At 42.2% G+C, this 19,554-nt stretch overlaps 1 protein-coding gene across 8 annotated transcripts in view; it reads right to left on the reverse strand.

Moving 5' to 3' along the window:
- The window catches only part of iqsec1b (IQ motif and Sec7 domain ArfGEF 1b), a 196,437-nt gene that overhangs the window by 7,040 nt on the left and 169,843 nt on the right, over nucleotides 1-19,554 (reverse strand). For 5 of the 8 annotated variants that reach the window (XM_065955338.1, XM_020632714.3, XM_020632713.3 and 2 more), the window contains 12 exons: nucleotides 11,741-12,020; nucleotides 8,352-9,613; nucleotides 7,594-7,755; nucleotides 6,106-6,228; nucleotides 4,867-5,033; nucleotides 4,236-4,375; nucleotides 3,485-3,514; nucleotides 3,163-3,288; nucleotides 2,960-3,059; nucleotides 1,769-1,930; nucleotides 1,463-1,639; nucleotides 7-56 (listed from right to left, as the gene is read on the reverse strand). In XM_065955338.1, the coding sequence (XP_065811410.1) occupies nucleotides 7-56; nucleotides 1,463-1,639; nucleotides 1,769-1,930; nucleotides 2,960-3,059; nucleotides 3,163-3,288; nucleotides 3,485-3,514; nucleotides 4,236-4,375; nucleotides 4,867-5,033; nucleotides 6,106-6,228; nucleotides 7,594-7,755; nucleotides 8,352-9,613; nucleotides 11,741-12,020 (2,779 nt within the window). Of the gene's footprint in view, nucleotides 1-6; nucleotides 57-1,451; nucleotides 1,640-1,768; nucleotides 1,931-2,959; nucleotides 3,060-3,162; nucleotides 3,289-3,484; nucleotides 3,515-4,235; nucleotides 4,376-4,866; nucleotides 5,034-6,105; nucleotides 6,229-7,593; nucleotides 7,756-8,351; nucleotides 9,614-11,740; nucleotides 12,021-18,601; nucleotides 18,779-19,554 lie in introns of those variants that run through there. The other 3 variants (XM_020632715.3, XM_065955341.1, XM_065955342.1) reach the window with 3 other exon arrangements.

Raw genomic sequence — 19,554 nt, forward strand, 5'->3', positions numbered from 1 at the left:
ACTTACTTCCATATTGCTGTCTAGTGATCCTGCACTGCTGCGTCTCCCACGCTTGCCTGCCCAGAACATGTAACATGACAGATTAGACCAACTGATAAACACTTCAGCGTGCAAATATTCCTTCTGTCTACTGGGGTGAGGAGTTGGTGCTAGCACCCTTAGGTGACAAAAAGCGCCACATTACTAGCTAGAAGCAGACTGTTGGTATGGCAAAGGGAGGTGAATAAGGCTAAAGGATAGGGAAGAAGCAAGTCACTGCTACCACTTTACAATGTTAGCTTCAATCTTGAAACATCTACTCATAAAAACAAGACATGAAGTCTTGAGATGTTATAGGGGCATTCTGGCAATTTTGCTTTTCAACAAAATAAATGCAGCAGAGACTAAAATCTCCAACATCAAAGACCAGAAAATATGTCCTGATCAAAAAAACTCTGGAACCTACATTTCCAATATGGCCAGTAATTATATTAGACCCTCTCTGTTAATGTAAAAAAAAAAAAAAAAAAACTCCACACCTCCAGCTTTCTAAAAAGTACCTTCTGCTCGTAACTTGTAGCCTCCAAGTCCAAATCAAAATTACCCTCTGGACATCTTTAGGGTTCTCTAGATTCTCGATAGCACAGAATACATCATACAACTCTTTTCAAACAGTGAGCAGCACTCCCCATGACCGGTAAACTGACCTCATATAAACTAATCTTGTAAACCTAGAGTTCCTTGGAAGTGTAGAGGGAGCCTTATTAATGCAGTTGAGTCAGTTATACGTAAACAAACGTCAGTTCTTGCAAATTTAATTTTATGAAGTGATGCACAAACATCCCCCTAAAGGAATTATAGTCAAAATCCAGTTTTGGCTTGGCTTTATAAAGACTTGCACTCAAATGTGTTTGGCCTCATTCAAAAAGCATCAAAAGCAAACAGCTAAATTCAATTTTTTTTGCTTTATTAGTTTGAACCCTGTGTTGAGGTCACAGAGTGTTCGTGCAGAGCAGTGTCTGCAGTGTCGAGGCTATTCTGTACACCCTGCCTAAATCAACCACACAACATTAATTCCTCTTACCGCTAAGACGCTCAAATTGATCACAGTGACCCACATAGCGCTGCCTCCTCCCCCGCCAGTGATGCAGGATTATTAGGTGATAGTCTGTAGTAAATTACACCTGTGCCCATTAGCCAATACACCCATCTCTATCTCCCTGCTTCACTGGCTTTATGGCTCAGGAGGTGTAATCACTAAGACGCTCAGCATTAGCGCCCAGTTGAAGTGACCAACAGTCAAATTGAAACCCAACAAGAAAACAGGAACTCAGCTTCTTCCAAGTTTCCAAATCAGTTAACATCTAAAAAGGAGTGGATAGTATCATGCCAGGATCCAGCTTGGGTATTAACACTCTACTTTGTCTAGCATAGGGACGAGAATAGAACTAATGATAGTCACCAGAGCAACACTAAATGTTACCTGCATCTGAGAGGTCACGGAGGGAGCTGCTGAGGGCGCTCCTCTTCAAACCTTCACCAATGGCGTAGCTGTCGTCAAGGCTTCCTCGGCTCAGGTTCCCATTACCTGTATCCTTCTTCAACCCAGAACACTGGGACATGCTGGGCCTCACCACCCCCTTCTGTTTTTCTAATTCAGCTGTAAAATGAGACAAACATGCAAAGTCATCATTAATGAAGAGTCTTCTCCTTTATAATATTTATTTGATCTGACATAAAAAGTATAGTCAGGATGAAAACTAGACAAAGACTTGACTCCTCTGCTCACATTCTATCCTGTACTTCTCCATTTCTTGGACTTCAGCAATAGACTCTCGCAAGTCGTCGGTGAACTTCTTGCGGTCCTGAGGATTGGGTGCATTGAAGTTGATGAGGACTTTGATGTCAGCTCCAGGAATGGCCGAGGTCAGACGGACTCCATTGGGATAATCTGAAGAGTGAGGACAACACCGTGTTACACATCACTATGGGAGAACACAGAAACACTTATCACACTGCTGTGATAGAGGAGATAGTATGCCTAAAATGAAATGCTTATTGGATCATTAAACACTGTCTGAAACCTCACTCCTTTCATTTATATTATGATATTTAAACCTGGTGTCTGTGACTTTTGTAACTTCACATAAATGGTAATGGTTAATGGACTTGGTCTTGTATAGCGCTTTTCAAGTCTTCTGTCTACTCAAAGTGCTTTTACATAGCATGTCACACCTACACATTCACACACTGATGGTAGAGGCTATCAGAAGTAAATAATCCCTTTCAGAAGCATTAATACGAAGACGACGAAGCAGCGGGAGCAATTCGGGGTTAAGTGTCTTGCCAAAGGACACATCGGACATGTGGCTGCAGGAGCTTGGGATCGAAACCCTCGACCTTCCAGTTGAGAGACGATGACTCTAACAACTACTGCCCCATAATAATACATAATAAACACAACAACCTTAAGCCTACTTGGTGAAGTGAACACGAAGCAAGGGTTTGTTTGTTGTCTCTAAAACCCGGCGGTACATGCTACAAAAGATTAGTTGTGTAAGAGAATAGGTCCTCTGCAATACATTTGTGGACCTTAAACCTCAAATTACACCTGGAGTTATCTCTAAATGTGAAGATATGTAAAAATAAATTTGTACAGAAGCCTCTGTCAACAGTAAATGTATTACTGTATGACATCCAGCAGAGCCCTATATAAGTGAAGTCCATTTATGTGAGCTTGAGACTTTGTTTTTTTAAGAGTAAGAACAACATTGGGCAGGCGAGAATGCCTGACAAGGTACTCATCAATCTAAATATACACAGTTTATCACGAGTGGTCCCTCTCTATGATTACAATATTTCACTCTGCCCAGCAGCAGGGCAATTCCAAAAAGCCATAAACACTTTGACTTTCGAAGTGTTCTTAAACCAACTAGTTCAAAGCATGCTGATGCCTTTCGAAAGTCTCAAGGGCACTTACATTGATTCTCAAAGAGAAGCACTTGCATTCCATAGAGGGAGAAGGATTGACGAAAGCTGTATGTCACAGAGTTCTTCTTCTTTTGGAAAATTTTAGTAACCTAAGAAAAAAACAAGAGCATGCAATGTGGTTTAGACTCTTGTCTTTTCTTTGGAACACCCAAGTGTGATCCCAGTGTGATGGAAAAGTGATGTTTGCCATACCACAAGCAGGTCGTTGAAGAGGAAGATCTCTCTTTGGTGCAGGCCCAACTTCTGTGGTTTGTTGGGGTCGGGCACTTCAAAGAGTCTGCAGTAACACACGAGTCTCCGATGGGGGAGGGACAATACCTGCACACACAATACAGCAACATTACTGCACTGTCTTCTTCTTGTGTTACAAAAGGCTTTTAAGATATCGACTGCCAAAAAGATATATCCTTCCATGTGTCTGCGTCTTTTCCCTAAAGCCTTTGGGTATCATACAAATATGCTATTTCCAAACAACCATGACCAGAATGCTGATGACAGAAAGAGAAATACTTACACATCCCAGACCGTGGTGTAACGAGCCAATCTATGGAGTAAGAGATAATTTAGCAGGGATCAGTGAACACATAAAGGCAATTTCAAACTCATGATTAATCAAAGAAAATACATTCCATGTGACGTTTTCAAAAGAAATATCGGCAAAATTTGAAAAATGGAAACTCGTTTTTACGGGTCGAAGAGCAAACATCTATGTGTCCCTCACAATCTTTTCTTGTAATATATTGCGTTCTCAGTTTGTGTCAACTTTTACAATTATGATATCATCAAGGTCTCTTGAACTGCTGTGGATTTTTCACTTTAAAGTGGAGTTATTTTAATAAAGAAGGGGAATCAATGGACCGAAAGGGAAGGGTCGGGATTCAAGTAAACACCGTCAAGATCATCGGGTGCATGCCAGTCTGTTTATGTCATTTATTATAAGGAAGCTTGTCAGACAGCACATTTCTGGGTTGACACTTGGGGCATGAGACATATTACAGTCATTCAGTGAGAAGGTCTCCGGCGCAAAGAATTGATGTGTCACGCTGAGAGGAAAGTGGGTTCAGGTAAAGAATGCTCTTTCATTCCCGTCCGTTCTTAGAGGACATTGGCTACGAATAAAGCTGGTACTCTCTGCGACAGCTCAGAGGTACACTGGGTAATTTGGTTCTGCATGCTCCTGCTAGATTCAGCTCCTGAATGGAAGGCGGAAGATAAAAGTGGTCACACTCTCGAGTGCAGCAGCTCAAGGGCAAACTCAAACGTACCGGCTTTTTTCCAACAATGAGTTTTTCCACTTTCTGAACCTGGGACACATGGTCTTCATTAGTCTTGAGCTCCCGCTTGCGAATCCTCTCATATATCCCGACCAACATCTCTCGGGGGATGTCTTCCCCATCATCCACTCCTGGCAGAGCATTAGAGGGAAAGAGAGAGAGAAGGATTAATGATTAATTCACAGATTTATGAAAGCTGATGAACCCCTGAATTTACTTACATACTGCTGTGCAGTACATATTTCTCACAGTACAGACCAAAACGCCCTTCAGAACTCTCTAGGGATATTTCTTCTCTACTCAATACTGTACTTTAATTACTGACACTCCAATAGGCAGAGTAATGAGTTAGCCATGCCGCAAAGCCCCTGCTAATACCCTCAAAATCTGTCTAAGGCAACTAAAAGTGCTTTGCCTCAACAGCAGAGATTTCTTAGCCATGACTAACAAAAATAAATAACTACCTTATTGACACAGCAATTAATCAGGGCAGAATGCATGCACAAAACTCAATTTGAGCTGAATATTTATCCTCAGAGCTGCACAGTAGCATCTGAAGATTATACAGTATTGGTTTTATGACAGCAAGCTGGACGAGGTGCAGGGAGGGAGAACAAAGTACCTCGAAGGTTCTTAACAAAGTCCTCCAACTTCATCTTCCTCTCAGGCTTGACGTTGGGACTGTACATGTCCGTGTTCAGAAGGATGATGGCGAAGGCCAGGATGAAGATGGTGTCAGGGTTCCTGAACTGTCGCACCACACCAGGGTTGCAGATGCAGTAGCGTTGGCTGCAAAGAGGATGGTTATCATAATTGAAAAGTTGTATTTAATACTTTGTTAGAGCCCAACAGACAATGTTGGTAAAGTTGTTTGACCCCTAAATTGCTTTCACTTTTAAAACCAAGATCCTACATCATATTAAGAAATACACTCTATGGAGGTAAATAAAGCCTGCTACTTTTTCCTTTTTATAATAAAATTAAATCTGGAACACTGTATCAGCATTAAACCTCACTGAACAGAGCTTCAGTGTGACAAAAAAATGATGTTTTCATAAAAGGACAAAGCAACAATATCAAGTCAATCCTTTGAGGCAATATAAATCAGTAATCTCCATGGTCAGTGTTCTGTGTTAGTTCCACTTTTGGTCAGGAATATCAATATTGATATAGATACTGGGCTCCCTGCTGTTTGAGCTGTAGTCATACAGTTGTCATAAAAGTCAAACAGAGAACGAGGCAGACCATTTAAGTCTGTCAATACAAGTAGCCTGTGGCCATTAGAGAGGTCATTTAACAGTTTTTTTTTCTGACTCACCATAAAGTGAGTTCATGATCATATCTGGACTGGGGCATGATCAGTTATCGTTATCTCCTCGATGTAACATTGACTGCTGTGATTACTGAGGCAGAAATGTCCTTGCTCGGTGCTGATCGAAGCTAATTCTCTGCGGGTATGAAGGCACCTTTAAACCAGAGGTTTGCAGGGGGAAAAAATGGGGGTGGGGGGAGTCAAATAACTTCCATCAGCAGCCCCGAGGAAGGTTTTCCTCAGCTTTTTGAACTTATTCCTGCTAAATCATTTTCTGTGAGGATGTGGATGAAAAGAGAAGACTTCAAAATGGCTTTGAAATGCTGCCCTGCTGCTCTTACGCCAGAGAATTTCACAGAAGATTGGAAGATTTTGGTGTAACTTCTGTTTTAGATTGGATTGTGGAACGATGCTAGCTTGTACAATTGGCAATTATTCATTGTGAAGTATACAAGTAAACAGCACATAGCCCCTTGGTCAGTGCAAGTTGATGAGTCCTTGCAGGCTATAGAGTATGTTTAGTCCTCTGCTGTCAGATGAGTTTCTTACCTGTAGGCCTCGATCAACCGTTCAACCTTCTGAGCTTCTCCCTGAACTCGTATGTGTGCTTGAAACTTCCTGAGTGCTTCGTCAAGCTCCATACTTGAAAAGTCCATTTCATCGACCACACAGCTGGGAAAAAAAAAACCCATCAACACACATTTAGCACAGATAAGAGGGAAGATTGGCTGACAATGCAAAAAGGGGAATGATTTAATTGTTCAATAAAGCTGAATTGGATTCAATGATGTGTGCGTGTCTTCACTATGTGGAGGAACATTCATTAAACACAGTGGCAGACAACAAGAGCTACTGGTTATTTTCCATTTTCCATTTGCAATATAAAACACATCTGGACAACTGCTGCCAGGTAAAACATTACTATAATCGTTACCCTTCAAGTAAAAAAAGGACTTAACTCAAGATACCTTTCTTTGAAGATTTACTTAGACAGTTTAGTCAATTTTGCAATATGCCTGTATACTCTAGCAGTAACCTGAAAGAAACATAAGCAGTCATTTGGAGTATTAATGTGAAATATTGACTGACTTTGTAGCTCTGTTTCTGTGTTCATCGACTCCAGTTAAAAAACATTTAGCTCTTTAGATGCTTTGTTACTTTCACTTGCTTCCCAATATTATTTTGTATGAGTGTGTTTTGCTTTTGTAAAAGCAATGTCTATTAACAGAGGTATTAATGTAAAAAAAAAACTGCCTGTTGCTGAAAAAAATTAATGAGCTTTAACCAAACAGCAAAGGGGAAAACTGCAGGTTTGAAAACACACAAATAAAGATGCTGAAAGGTCAGCAGATCTGAGGATAACTGCAATACTACACAACTTTTATCCTTCCACTTCTTTAAAAATGGTTGCTTAGTGCAGCATCCACTTCCAATTCTATAAAGGACCGTAGAACATTTGCTCCACTGAAGTAAGGATTGTAACTCTCACAGCCGTGATGCTTTGATTCCTTGCATGTCAGGATTTATCGACATTTTTTCAAGGAGCCCTTTAGATACGCCTGTCAAACTGACACTGACGGACCTTTCCTGGCCTTATCCTCCACTGCATCTCAATGGGCCGATAGAGCCGGTGTGCCTCAAGTGTGTTTCAGATAAGTCCGTCCAGTCTAAAGCATAAATAGAGGTGCTATTTGAATGATGCAATGAATAACTACTGGAAAAATAAGGAGATCTTTACAACTTCCCTTCCTGATTGAAAGAGCTGAAGAATATACACAGGGTCTGTATGTTTATCTGAGCAATTTCCTGAGTGGATCCTATTTCTGTTTATTTCCTGGATGTAACTCGAGTTAGCAGTCCTCAGGAACTTTATTTGAATGAGAGTAGATCACATTTGCAACTAAATGACGGTTTATATTCCTGAAAGGCAGAGGAACGAAACGTCTCTGCACTGGCGTAGTTTCCAAGTCAAGTCAAAAGCTGCTTTTAGAATATCTTCATGTATAAATGCACACAGAAAAAAATATGCAAACTCACTCGAGGACATCCCGGTTGAACTGTTTCTGCCTGTTACCCAGGAACTCTCCAATCATCTGCCTACTCAAGCCTTTCCTCTGAAGCAGGAAGTGTGCCACACCCACTGGAGTGTCTGGAACAAAGTTTCGCTCTATCAGATATTGGATGCCTTTTTCTGGTTTCCTGTTGAAATGGGAGAGGATAGAGAGAAACGAGAAAAAAAGGGGGTGAGGCCAAAATCCAAATCTGTGATTATCCCACTGCACTTGTGCCCCTTGCCAAGTGTGTGTGTCAGATGAGGGACAGGATTTAGGGAGGCAGGGAGTGGGGGTTGGGGGGTGGATGGGATGAGGGCTGAGTGCAGGAACTGCTTTTCTCTTCTGTCTTGATCAACCATGATTAAAAGCAACTTAAAGACCAGCTATGAAGGAAACCAAATCCACAATCGTCTATGATTAAAAAGGAATCATGATTCACTCAGCTTGAAACAGAGCACGATGAGTCCTAGACTCATTAGCACCTGAAGTAGAACAGACAGCTGTCTTGTATCAAGCAATGTCACTGCTAATTTATCAGACAATCTGTTTTCAGCTCATTTCATTTTGGGCTCTTTGTTGGAAAATAATTATCTTTATCACAAGTAATGAACTAGATCTAATTTACATAACCTCTTAGTCTTCAGTCCCTTAAAGGATATGGTACGTGTACCAGATTGTGTAGCACTGCATAAGCAGCCTGGAGTTGGTATAATTGGATTCCTTGTTATGAAGTGTACATACTTGTTGAAGAGGTTGAGACCGATGCGGTAGTGCCTCTTGCGGATGATGTCGTTGCTGAATGCAGGTGAATCCCAGCTGTTGCGAGTCTCTTTGTGGTACGTCTGCTTGCTGAGTGTCTGCTCCCTCAGGCTGTCTCTGGACGAGGACTCAGAGCTGCAGTTGATGGTGTCGTTGGAGTTGGATGTGCTGTTGATGCTGTCGTTGTCACCGTCGGAGAAGTCCGACTCTGACTTGCTCTGCCGGTTCGCAGTGCCGTTGATGGCCAGGTGGGCCTCCAGTTGACGTGGTCGATGGCGGCCTGCGTCCTCCTCCCTGGAAGGTCCTCTGGGTGGCAGGCCATGGCTGATGTGTTTGGGACTACTCTGTTGGTTGCTGAGGCTCCGCTCGTAGGCGTTCTGTCTCTTCAAAGAGCTGCGGTCGGAACGATCACTCAGCTCCACTGAGCTGTCGCTCGGAGGCTCAATGGTGAGAAGGGGTAGGTGGTCTACCCGTAAACGTTGCTCTTGGCACTCCAGCGAGGGTGTACTGCGGCAGCTGGTGTCCGTGTCCCCTTTCTCATCCTTATGAGCCAGGGACCAGTAGTCCTGGGAGGAGTTGAGGGAACGCTGGCGCAAGTCTGATTCCGTGCTGGATGGCCGGTCTACAGATTGAGACAGGGGCAGAGGAGGAGACAGTTCTTCTTCATCGATGTAAAGAGTGACATCGCTGTAAGACGCCGTCATCTCGTCCAGTTTGCGATGTTCTGCCGCACTGTGGGAGGGTTTCACCTGGCAGCTGACCTCCCTGTCCATATCCTGGAGGCTTCTACCTTGCTCCAACTGGTTTTCATCACCATGCATACTGCGACAGTTTAGAGCATCATCTATGGACTCAGCCAGAGATTTGACCTGCCTCGAGAAGGCATCTTCTAGTTCAGTGATAGCGTCTGTAAAGTCGCTCTGTGCTGTGGGCGTCTTGGCCTGCATGCCCATCTCTCCCCCGTGCTCTGACTGCATCAGTGCACCAATCTTGGTGCCGTCATCTGTAAGTGAGACCTGCTTTCCCTCGAAGTAGGAGCTGTGGACTTTTTCAGGTCCTTCGAAGGAAAACTGCATTCTCATATTGGATAGGACGATCCGTCTGGACATACGGTTCTCAGACATAGAACTCCTAAGACGCTCAAAGTTCTTGTTCATCTGGTACTGGCGGAAGGCTGTCTGGATGGTGCGGGCTGCATGCCGGGTTATGAAACGCCCACCATATTTACGCTCTAGCATCTCAACCTGCAGAAAGACAAAGAAAGTTGGTGTCATAGATGCATCTGAAAAACAGTCAAAAAAGTAAATAAAACGGACATTGCTTCTGAAATGAGATGGTGGAAGTGGTCCCAGGTGTTAACAGCGGTGACAAACACCAGCAGTACTCTGAAAAGTGTTACCTGATACGATCTGGTAGGATGGTTGTTTAATAGAATCCTTGCTCATCCTTTCAAATATCTCACACTCTTGGGTGGCTTAAAGGGTTTCTGTATTAAAAACTGAGCCAAACAGTTCGTCTCTGATCTTAGTACTGAAGTGGTCTCTCTCATGTCTGTTGCATTGAGTTCCAAATACAACTACTTTTTTTCAAGAAACTTGCAGCTGGATCTACTTCTCTGCTTTTCACCCACATTCTCATTAGAATCCCGGAAAACATACTTTCACCAAAGCATGAATTCATATTCTACTTCAGACAGAGCTAATGAGCTTCAAAGTGGTGATGATCAGCGTCGTGAATCCAACCTTAACAAAGCCAATCATTGTGTGAAGCGACAAACTCCAGACTTTTAGCTATTTTTAAGCTTATAGCTGGCGAGTGTCTGTGACATAAATTAACGCTGCTTTGAAAATAATGCTCTGGAACAAAGGCAGCTTTTATCTGATTATCACCTTGGCAGCATGGATTAGACAGAATGAAGAATGATGCTTCTGAGTAATCAATTTTTAATCATGCCCTTTAAATCTCAAGAGGGGTGATAGCTTATGGGTTAGGGTTAAAATTAAACGACGGTTTATTAGTCTCAAATAGACTTCCTAGGAAAGATGGATCACGTTAAATTATGATGGAAATCCAGTCTGACTGATACATGGTAACATCTCAAATAAGGATGAGGAACTGCTCTTGGAAGAACTATTGCAAAAAATAAGACAATTGTGATTGACAGTGGTTGCTAATCATCTTTTATTAGAAGGGCGGCTGTGGCTTAGCTCAACTAGAACGTCGGGGGTTCGATCCCAGGCTCTTGCAGTTGCACATTGAAGTGTCCTTAGGTAAGACACTGAACCCCCAATTGCTCCTGCTGCTCTGTTAGTGGAGTGTGAATATAAATTAATGAGACTTTACATCACAGCCTCCCTCATCAGTGTCTAAATGTGGTATGAATAGTTGAATGTGAAATGTGTTGTAGAAAGCACTTTGAGTCGTCAGACTGGAAAAACTACGATATGAACTCAAGTCCATATGCCTATAAAGAAGGATGAAACTGACTGCACTGAAAAGGAATAAGTCTGGACTGGAGTATGCTATAGAGCAAACCACTATCTAATATAAATATAAATTTATATAAATAAAACTGTGAATCTGTTTTTAGTGATCCAGGGGAAGCAGAATGACACTGATCATGTTCCCCTGCACCATGTGTGTGCAAAAAGGACTGTGGACTTAAAGGAGCATGGACACTTCTCTCTTTAACTAGATAGAACTTCTTTAAACTTACATTAAGCAATGCTATCTATTTCAAAGGTTTACCCAGACATGTTCACTGACATGACACTATTCGGTTCCCATTACTGAACTGTTTGTTATTTGCAGTAAAAACGTGCAGAATCCTGTGATGTGTCGGTTTCTGAACATTCACAAGGCAAGGCATTTTATTGTTTTTTGTTTTACAGATATACAGAACTATTGATGGAATAGTTTGAAAATGTTTTGCATTGGTTAGAACATTTCCATGATGCATACAACACTGTTTGTTACACATAGTTCAAATATATACTTAGTGTTGTGAAACACAGGTTTGGTTGACTATTGAAAATGTCTATTGAAAATACACATTTTTTAACTATTAAAAAATTGGTTGAAAATGTTCGTCCGTCAATGCAGGTGAAGTAGCACAGTATAACTTGTGTCCAACTTTATTTACTCATGCAGCAAGACAGCACAAAAGCATTTAGCTATGGAGTTGTTTTTTTGGTGACTTAGACATTTTAAGTCCACTTCTACTTCTCTCAGTAGCCACTGCTTTTTACCACATCAACATTTCTGTGTTGGTGCTTCATACTAAAATGTTTTGTTGATAAAAAGAAACCCTTAAGCAATATGTTGACAAACAGCGGCTGTTCCTGTTTGTGTACCCCCTTCCATCCCCTCACCTGCTTGTCCTGTAGGTCTGATGAGAGCTCATAGCTCTCAGAGAGCGAGCGGGAGCGTTTGATGGCCTCCTCCTCGGCCTGCTTGCGGAGGATGGACTGAGAGTGCTGGAGCTTGGGTCGGCGGGGCCGCTGGTGGCCTGGCAGGAAGATGTGTCCGTAGAGCTGGCTGTCCAGGTGGTCGGGGCCGAGCCCGCCACTGTGGGTCACTGGAACGCAACTGTAGCCGCTGCTGGGGTCCACAGAGGCGCCCACTTCGATGCCTGGAGCATCACCTTCCACACTGCAACACACAGGGACACAAACACAGAAGGGTCAGTCTGCTGAGTCACTACGCTAAGGAAATGCTGAGTGGTTCAGCAAGAGTCATGTGACAGAAAAAGTGAACTTTGATACCCCTGGCTGGGTATAAATATGAGAGAGAGAATTTATAGTAGCAGTCTGAGTGCTGCCTGTCGTCTATGCACATTCCTTTACAAAGCGGAAACCCTTCAGATGGGGCAAAGCAGCAATAATACTGTGCTGCTGTACAGCAGCTTGATTTGGAGAAATTAAAACCCTATAAATAAATTATATATATTGAAGATTAACCATACAGCACAGCAAAAATGCTCTTGTTTCAAAATTATTTGCAGGATAATATTTCAGTAAAAGCAAAGCAACACAATCTCAAGGGTTTATAAAACATGGATAGCAGAGCCTTTAAAACACGGATCAATACCAGTCTGTGTTTGCCCAAGCAGCACAAACCTCTACAGCTGATTGGATAAACCCTGACAGAGTTCAGAAACAACGGCCGTGTTACACCGGACTGCAGCACTCTAATGCTCTTAATGTTCCCCTTCCTCTACTCTCCTCACACTGTTGTGATCGGAGCGAGGTTTCTATGGGGCATGCTGTGCTTCGATAACTACTTCTTTGAGGAACAAAAGCAGCGTTTCACTGGAAGAAAAACAGAAAACTGCCCTTTGATCATGTCAACATAGGACAGGAGGAGGAAGTGCATGACAATATAAAAGAATCATCACGTCTGTATTTATATTATTTATATTAAAATAGAGTGCAGCAAAGGGCTGACTTGAGAGGAAGAAATGAATCCTCCTGACCGATCCTAAACCAAAGTGAATACTTAATGTCTGCTCTTAAAGCAACTTTTGAGCATATAATCAACGAAAAAAACATCCTAGTGAGAGCTGTGATTCATGTAATATACTGCTCTAATCACGCCGGCAAATAACTCCTTGAAACCCAAAATACATGTAAGTGTTAAAAATTTAACTCTGCAGAGGAGATTTGAGACTCTACAGCCAATGTTCATGTTATTATTCACCAAGACTAAACACTGTTGCATCCTATATTTGTGTAATGAAACTTCATAGACTCCTTGTTAAAAGCGTTTGTCTTTCAAACTCTTTCAGTTTGAAATGCAAACTTTCTATAATCTCAAAGCCCATGCAGAGATGACATGAGCCAAAGTAACTCTGATGATGTCATTACTAGGGTTCAGAAAGCTCCCACAGATCAACAGACATTACACATTGAGGACGTAATTGTTGTCACTCCCTCCCATCCACTAGCGGTGAATTTTCCTGAATATTTCCTGCTGCACTTCAACATCAGCTCAACCAGACTTTAGTAAAAAAATGACTAGAGGGCAAGCAGGAAAAACTCTGGAAGGGGTCAGAGTGAAAAATGTGTCCGTTTGCGTTCACACATACACCTAAACCATAAAAAGTACAGGAAGTTTTCAGGAGTTTTGAGCATGTGTGAAAGCACCAGTACAACATACAGTCACACACATATCTAAGAGGTGAAATGAGAACGGCTAAGTCCCTGTAGTTCATAATCAGTATTCTGTAAAACATACTGAATGTATCTATCTAAATAAAGAGAATAAAAGTGCCTGCAAATGAGTTTGAAAACTCAATAACTGCAACACATTAGTTTAGCAACTTCGGAATGAGACAAAGAAATGTAGAGAGTCACAAACAGTGCTGATGTGCATTCAAACAAAGCGTATGAATCATAATTCCTTTGTGGGAGACTGAACTGACAGCATGACGAGGGAAAGGAAAATGGGCTGCACTTATACACCATCTTCTTTATTCTTTTGACCACTCAAAGAGCTTTTCTCTACATGTCAGCATTCACACCACACATTGAGACAGATGTCTATCTTGATGGTACAGCGTTTAGGGGCATGTTGGGAATCAGTCTCTTTCCAAAGGACACTTTGGCATACCATCTTCAATGGACAATCTTGAAATTAGTGGATAAAGTGGTCTTTTCCTGTGCAACAACCGCCTAGAAATCTATGGACTCTAGATGTGAACCCAAACTTTAGCTGGCAGGTTTTTCTGTACTGTGAGCGTAGACAGTAAAGCTTAGTTTATTTATTGATTGGCTGTTCATCGCAATAGCTCACAGAGCCTTCTTCAGATACCAGAAAAACATCAATTAATGTTACAGGGCACAGGCTTATTGTTGTTGGTGTGCCATCCAACAGTTGTGTCTGAACACAGAGTAAATCAGCCTGAGAGAGAATGTCTCCTGTGCATCCAACAAAGCCGAGGAGAGTTGCCACTGTTGTGTAGTTATTAGCCCAGAGTTTCAAAATGTCAGCCGATTTTCCAAAACTAAACAAAGGCGGCTGACATCTGCGGTGGAAATGGGAGCTTTTTGACATGAAGCAACATCTTTGACAAAATGCAATCAATATTATTTCATTTTGTTTGTCTGTAGAGGATAGATGAGGGGGACAAGCTAAGAACAAGGCTATTGCTTTCTACATCTATCACAGCATTACCTGGTCATAAACCTCAATCTCTGACAAACCATTACACCACGCCCGCCCGCCAATCAAGTCAACCATGGGCCCAGCCATGCATAACTCCTAACCAAACAGAGTTATTATTAAAATTCACTCCCTGTGCAGAGTGTGCCCATGAGGACAATAACTTATCAGACCAATTTCGTTTTTTTGAACCAAGCTGTAAACATGTTTTTTTAATTGGGGTGTATGTGACTCTCGGGTGTCTTGTGGATACTCGGGGATCTACAGTTCTTTGCACTTCCACATCGGCTCCATTTTTCAACACCGGAGGTTGCTGCTTGGTGTTTACGAGCCACGAGCGTTTAATTCTATCGTTTGACGAAAAAAGTTTGGAACTGCATTGGAGGCTTCAGGAGACTTTCCTTTAAACATTAAAGTACAGCTTTTAAGTTTAACAGGTAAAAAAAAAAAAATGTAGGGTAGTTATGGTACAAGTAACCAAAAAAGCTGAGAACCTCTATTTGTTTGGTAATCATGACCATTATCTTGCTGAAGAGGAGTCAGAACAAGCATGACCTCGCAAAAAAAAAAACTTATTTCAAGAATCAACATTTGGAAAATATGTTTATTTTTGTTCATCCCAAGAGAAAAATCAGTGCCACCATTTGACAGTCAACACTGTCTTTATAGACAATGACTGCAACCTTTATTTTTACTTTGACAAAGTACCTTATGCCTCAAAGTACCATCATCTAAACCATGACTGAGAAGGATCAATAAGTTGCCTGATAAATTATTCTAGTTACAGTCATTTATAACACATTGGAAAGCACTGACAAACAAAACACTCTTTCATATGACAAAGTGCCTTTTTGGTATTTATTTCGAAGGCCTCCTCTCCGTTCAGCAAAGTCACGCTGAGGCAGGTCCTCCGTCATGGGAAAACAACTCTCATTATAAAAAATGTGTTCCATCTCTAACTTAGACACTTGATGCTCTCATTGCATCTTCAATCCCCTCCACATGCTTCCTCAACACATTTTGAATTCCAAAGGAACAAATCTAATCAGACAGAAAGAGTCCTTTAATTAAACTGAAGGGTGGGCTGTAATACGTCCGCTCCAGCAGAGGATGCTTAATTGGAATTATCCATTTGTTTAGATGGAAGGGAGGCTTAGCATGCTTGAAATGTTGCACTCAGCTCGAAGCAATGGAAGGCAAGACACTTCGAGGAACTCAGACTGAGAGCTGAGCCTGATAGCACTCAAGGCGTGTTAATGTCTTCAGTTAGCTGGTTTTGTTGCATTAGAGTTACCGAACAAGACTCTCTGCACTTGTTATACATTAAGGAACCATGCAATAAGGACAAACAGCGTAACCAAAACAGGGGAGAATTAGTCGAGAGGGTTATCGCAATTCTTCCAAAGTTCCAGCCACTTTCAATTCCAATCTTCATCCTACAACACAGGGTTTGAGTCACCCAAACAGAACTGCTTCTGATCCCATTCCTGGACTGCAGAATATATCAATGCTCAGACCTGGGGTGGCTGTGGCTCAGTTGGTAGAGTCCATCTTCTCTCAATCAGAACATTGGGGGTTCAATCCCCAGGTCCTGCAGCAAAATGTCCAATGTGTCATTGGGCAAGACACTTAACCCAGAATTGATTCCTCAGCAGCGTATGCTTGTGTATGAATGGGATTAGTTGCTTTCAAATTAACTGAGAGACTCTTTTTAGGGACTAAATCCAGCCTCATTGAAACTCATATCCATCACTACAAGGCAAACTGCGTTACCCAGGCCAAGAGGTCATCATTTTTAGAATAAATAATGGGCAAAGGTACCTTAAAGAGGACATGGACAGGAAAATTAAGAATGTTTTGTAATGTTGTCATCATCATACAAAAAAAAAAGATTTTTCTTTAATCTTTTCTCAGCATAGAACCACAACAGGCCTTTTTTTAATTTAAGGTTGTATGGAGGGACACAGATCCTGGGCAGAAAATAACCCAGCTGTTTCAATACTGAACTGATTGATTTCATTATCATGTCCCAGTTACAGATATATTATTTCTCAGGGTGTTAACGAAAAGTTTCATTGGTTTCCAAATGACTTCATTCGTTTCACGACTTGCAGCACCAGCATTGGTGACGTGAGCTGGGATTAAGATCCTGGTGATAAGCTATGTTTGTTTAAATTTCAATCCTGTGCTGGTTTTAGTCACGGGAACGGGACGGGAAATGTAACCCTCCCATGACGTCATGTAGGTAAGTTAAGTTGGTGAAAATATAATCTAAATAACAAAATGCCTAACAGCCTAACATAAAAATGTACTAAGGTGGCTGATATAGATCAAGATCAATAGTTGGTCAGCATGGGCTGTGTGCATTAACTCCCTTTTTAATGTTTTGATTGCCTGCGGTGGTTTCTCCAGTTACTGTGCAGCTAACTTACTCTCTGTGACATAAAAAGTGACAGTGAGGGACACTATTAAAGTAGGACACAGCAGAGTATCCATCCAGTGCTGCAGGGAAACCATCGGATGAACTCAAACCCTGAAGTATAGAAGAAAAGCTTGACTCTGTTTCTGTCTATGTGGCATACGTTTTGCCTTCACACTCCCTTAACCTGACTAACAGTGACATAACTTCGACCTACTGGAGGCTTGGCTGTTTTGTCTACAGTCTGCAAGCAAATAGCATTACTCATTACTGAGTAACAATGGAAGCTCAGGGAACAAATGTTGAAAGATGTATATAACAAATCAGTATGGATAAAGCTGCATTAAACCAGAATCATACAATCGCACAATGCTCCACTCAATGATATCTTATTTGTTTCCCTGTCACCGTCCACTTCACTGAACCCCATAATCATTTGTAACACAGACCTTCAATACAAAAAAAAAAGGAGCTAGAATAATAAGCCGATTTTACGGGACTGATGTCACAGAGTTATTTTCTCTGACTCTGAAAAAACGAAAGCAGAAAAAAAGGTTTTTTACCGGGTTGTGTCGTACTCCCAGTGACAAGTGAATCAACTTTGATTTGTGAAACTGTTTGAGTGCGCCGTGAAATTCTAAACAATGACCTCTCTGTGCCATTTTTAGTCTACCAGCCCACGTTGCCAGATGTGGTTTTAACACTGGTTTCAGCAGCATTTACTAAGAATGAAACCCACATAAAAAGGTCTGCACCTACTTTCCCCTCTTGAATCACTATTCAATTTAAAACCTCACATAGGACTGCTGCTTCCCATGACATGGCATATATTGCCGGCTGATAGACTTCTTTGAAGTGGAAGGCAGAGCGGTGGACTCGGTGGAGGAGTGAAGGTCATGAGAGGACGGCTCTGTTTTCAACACCTCTCCTGGAGATGCCCTCTTTGTGCCGCTGAGTGGCACCTCCAAGTGGAGTCTCTTCTCACTGTGTCACTCCGCAGTGATGAATTAATTACTCCAACCTGCCACTCACACACAGACACACACACACAACCTGCCTCTCCTGGTGTCCTTTGTTTGGCTGTGTATTCACACTGATTTCTTCAAAAAGGTTTTTTTCACGAGTGAGTAACTCGTTAAAAATCAGTTTAAGGTGATTAAATATGAGTTATAGAGGGGAAAAAGGGATCAGGAGCGATAAAGTAAGACTCAGCTGCATTCACTTGCCTGACACGCAGCAGGAAAATCAACTACTGGCTCATTAATGAAGCACAAACCTTTGCTGCATCGCAAATGAAGCACACTTTATTTGCACAAAGTGTGCTCCTTATAAATTTCATCAGCAGTTCTTCTCTGGCACCAAGTCCACCGCATTAAAGGCAATTCATCCAATGAGCAGAAACAGCAATTTTGTTAGACTTTAATAAATTGATCCCTCCCTCAAACCCTCTCAATTGATCTTTTTTGAGTCTGACAGCAGTTGCTGCATACCAAAGTGGCCATTAGTGTGATGTACCACCTTCATCACGAGACAAATTCAGAGCCAAATAAGAGACTAAGTATATGTACAGCAACGATTAAAAGAATCAACTTCTACACACAGCAGCAACAGCACGCACACACACACACACACACTCAAGAGTTGGGCTTACCAGCTGTCTGATTCCAGCTCCAGTAAGGACTGAGTCCTGTCAGAGGCACACTGCAGACACCACATGTTGCCTTCTGAGTGCCTATATCAAACCCTTAACCCCCCGCCTCTCTAGAACTCTATCCATGAGCTTAAGGTAGCTCACCATCCTAACTGCACAGCTTCCCTCTCGGACACCTCTCGAGCTCTGGCCTTCTCTCGGAGCTGTACAAGGAGGGGCGTTTCGCAGGAAGAGGGAGGGAATTCCTCCAGAGGAAACTGGGTCGTGTGGCAGCGGGAGCACTGGTGCCCCACGGATGAGGAGGGTCTTAAACAAGAAGGGGTAAAGAAGTAGAAACGGAAATGGATTCAGTGAGCTCTGGTGCTGGTGGCATCAGATTGAGCTTTATAAATAGAAAGGGAATCTGGGTGGCAAGGGAGAAGCCTGGGGAAACCCCCCGGATATACTTCTTTAGCTACAATAATAGTGAAGGTACAGCTGCGCTAAAGTCAGCTTTATATCGCACAACTGCCCAAATCCTTCAGCTTCATATGGAGGATATATAAACTCCTTTACAACCCCAGATCAAAGGCCTACAAAAGAGAGCTGAAGACGATACTATCACTAAGCAGACAACACAGAACGAACAACAGCTGCCCGGCCAGTCGTCCCACAGAGCTATCCTTTAAACAAACAACCAAGTTAAGTGGGAATGTTTGACTCACATCCCCTCCCATCTCCGTGCTGATGTTTAGGGTGATTTCCCCCACTCCTATTCCCCAGCTTCGGCCTAAAGACTGAGCATTGAGGGGCCTATCCATTTCCGTTTAATGACATCATTACCCAAACAATGGGTGTGTATCAAGTGGACCAAAGATGTTATCGAAAGCAAGGCAACCATGCAGCGTAAAGCGCTGAGATAACACAAATAATCGCTTCGGCTTGTGTAGATATCTGCCATGACTGAAAGGCCT

The sequence above is a fragment of the Labrus bergylta genome, chromosome 5, assembly GCF_963930695.1.
Source record: "Labrus bergylta chromosome 5, fLabBer1.1, whole genome shotgun sequence".
NCBI lineage: Eukaryota > Metazoa > Chordata > Actinopteri > Labriformes > Labridae > Labrus > Labrus bergylta.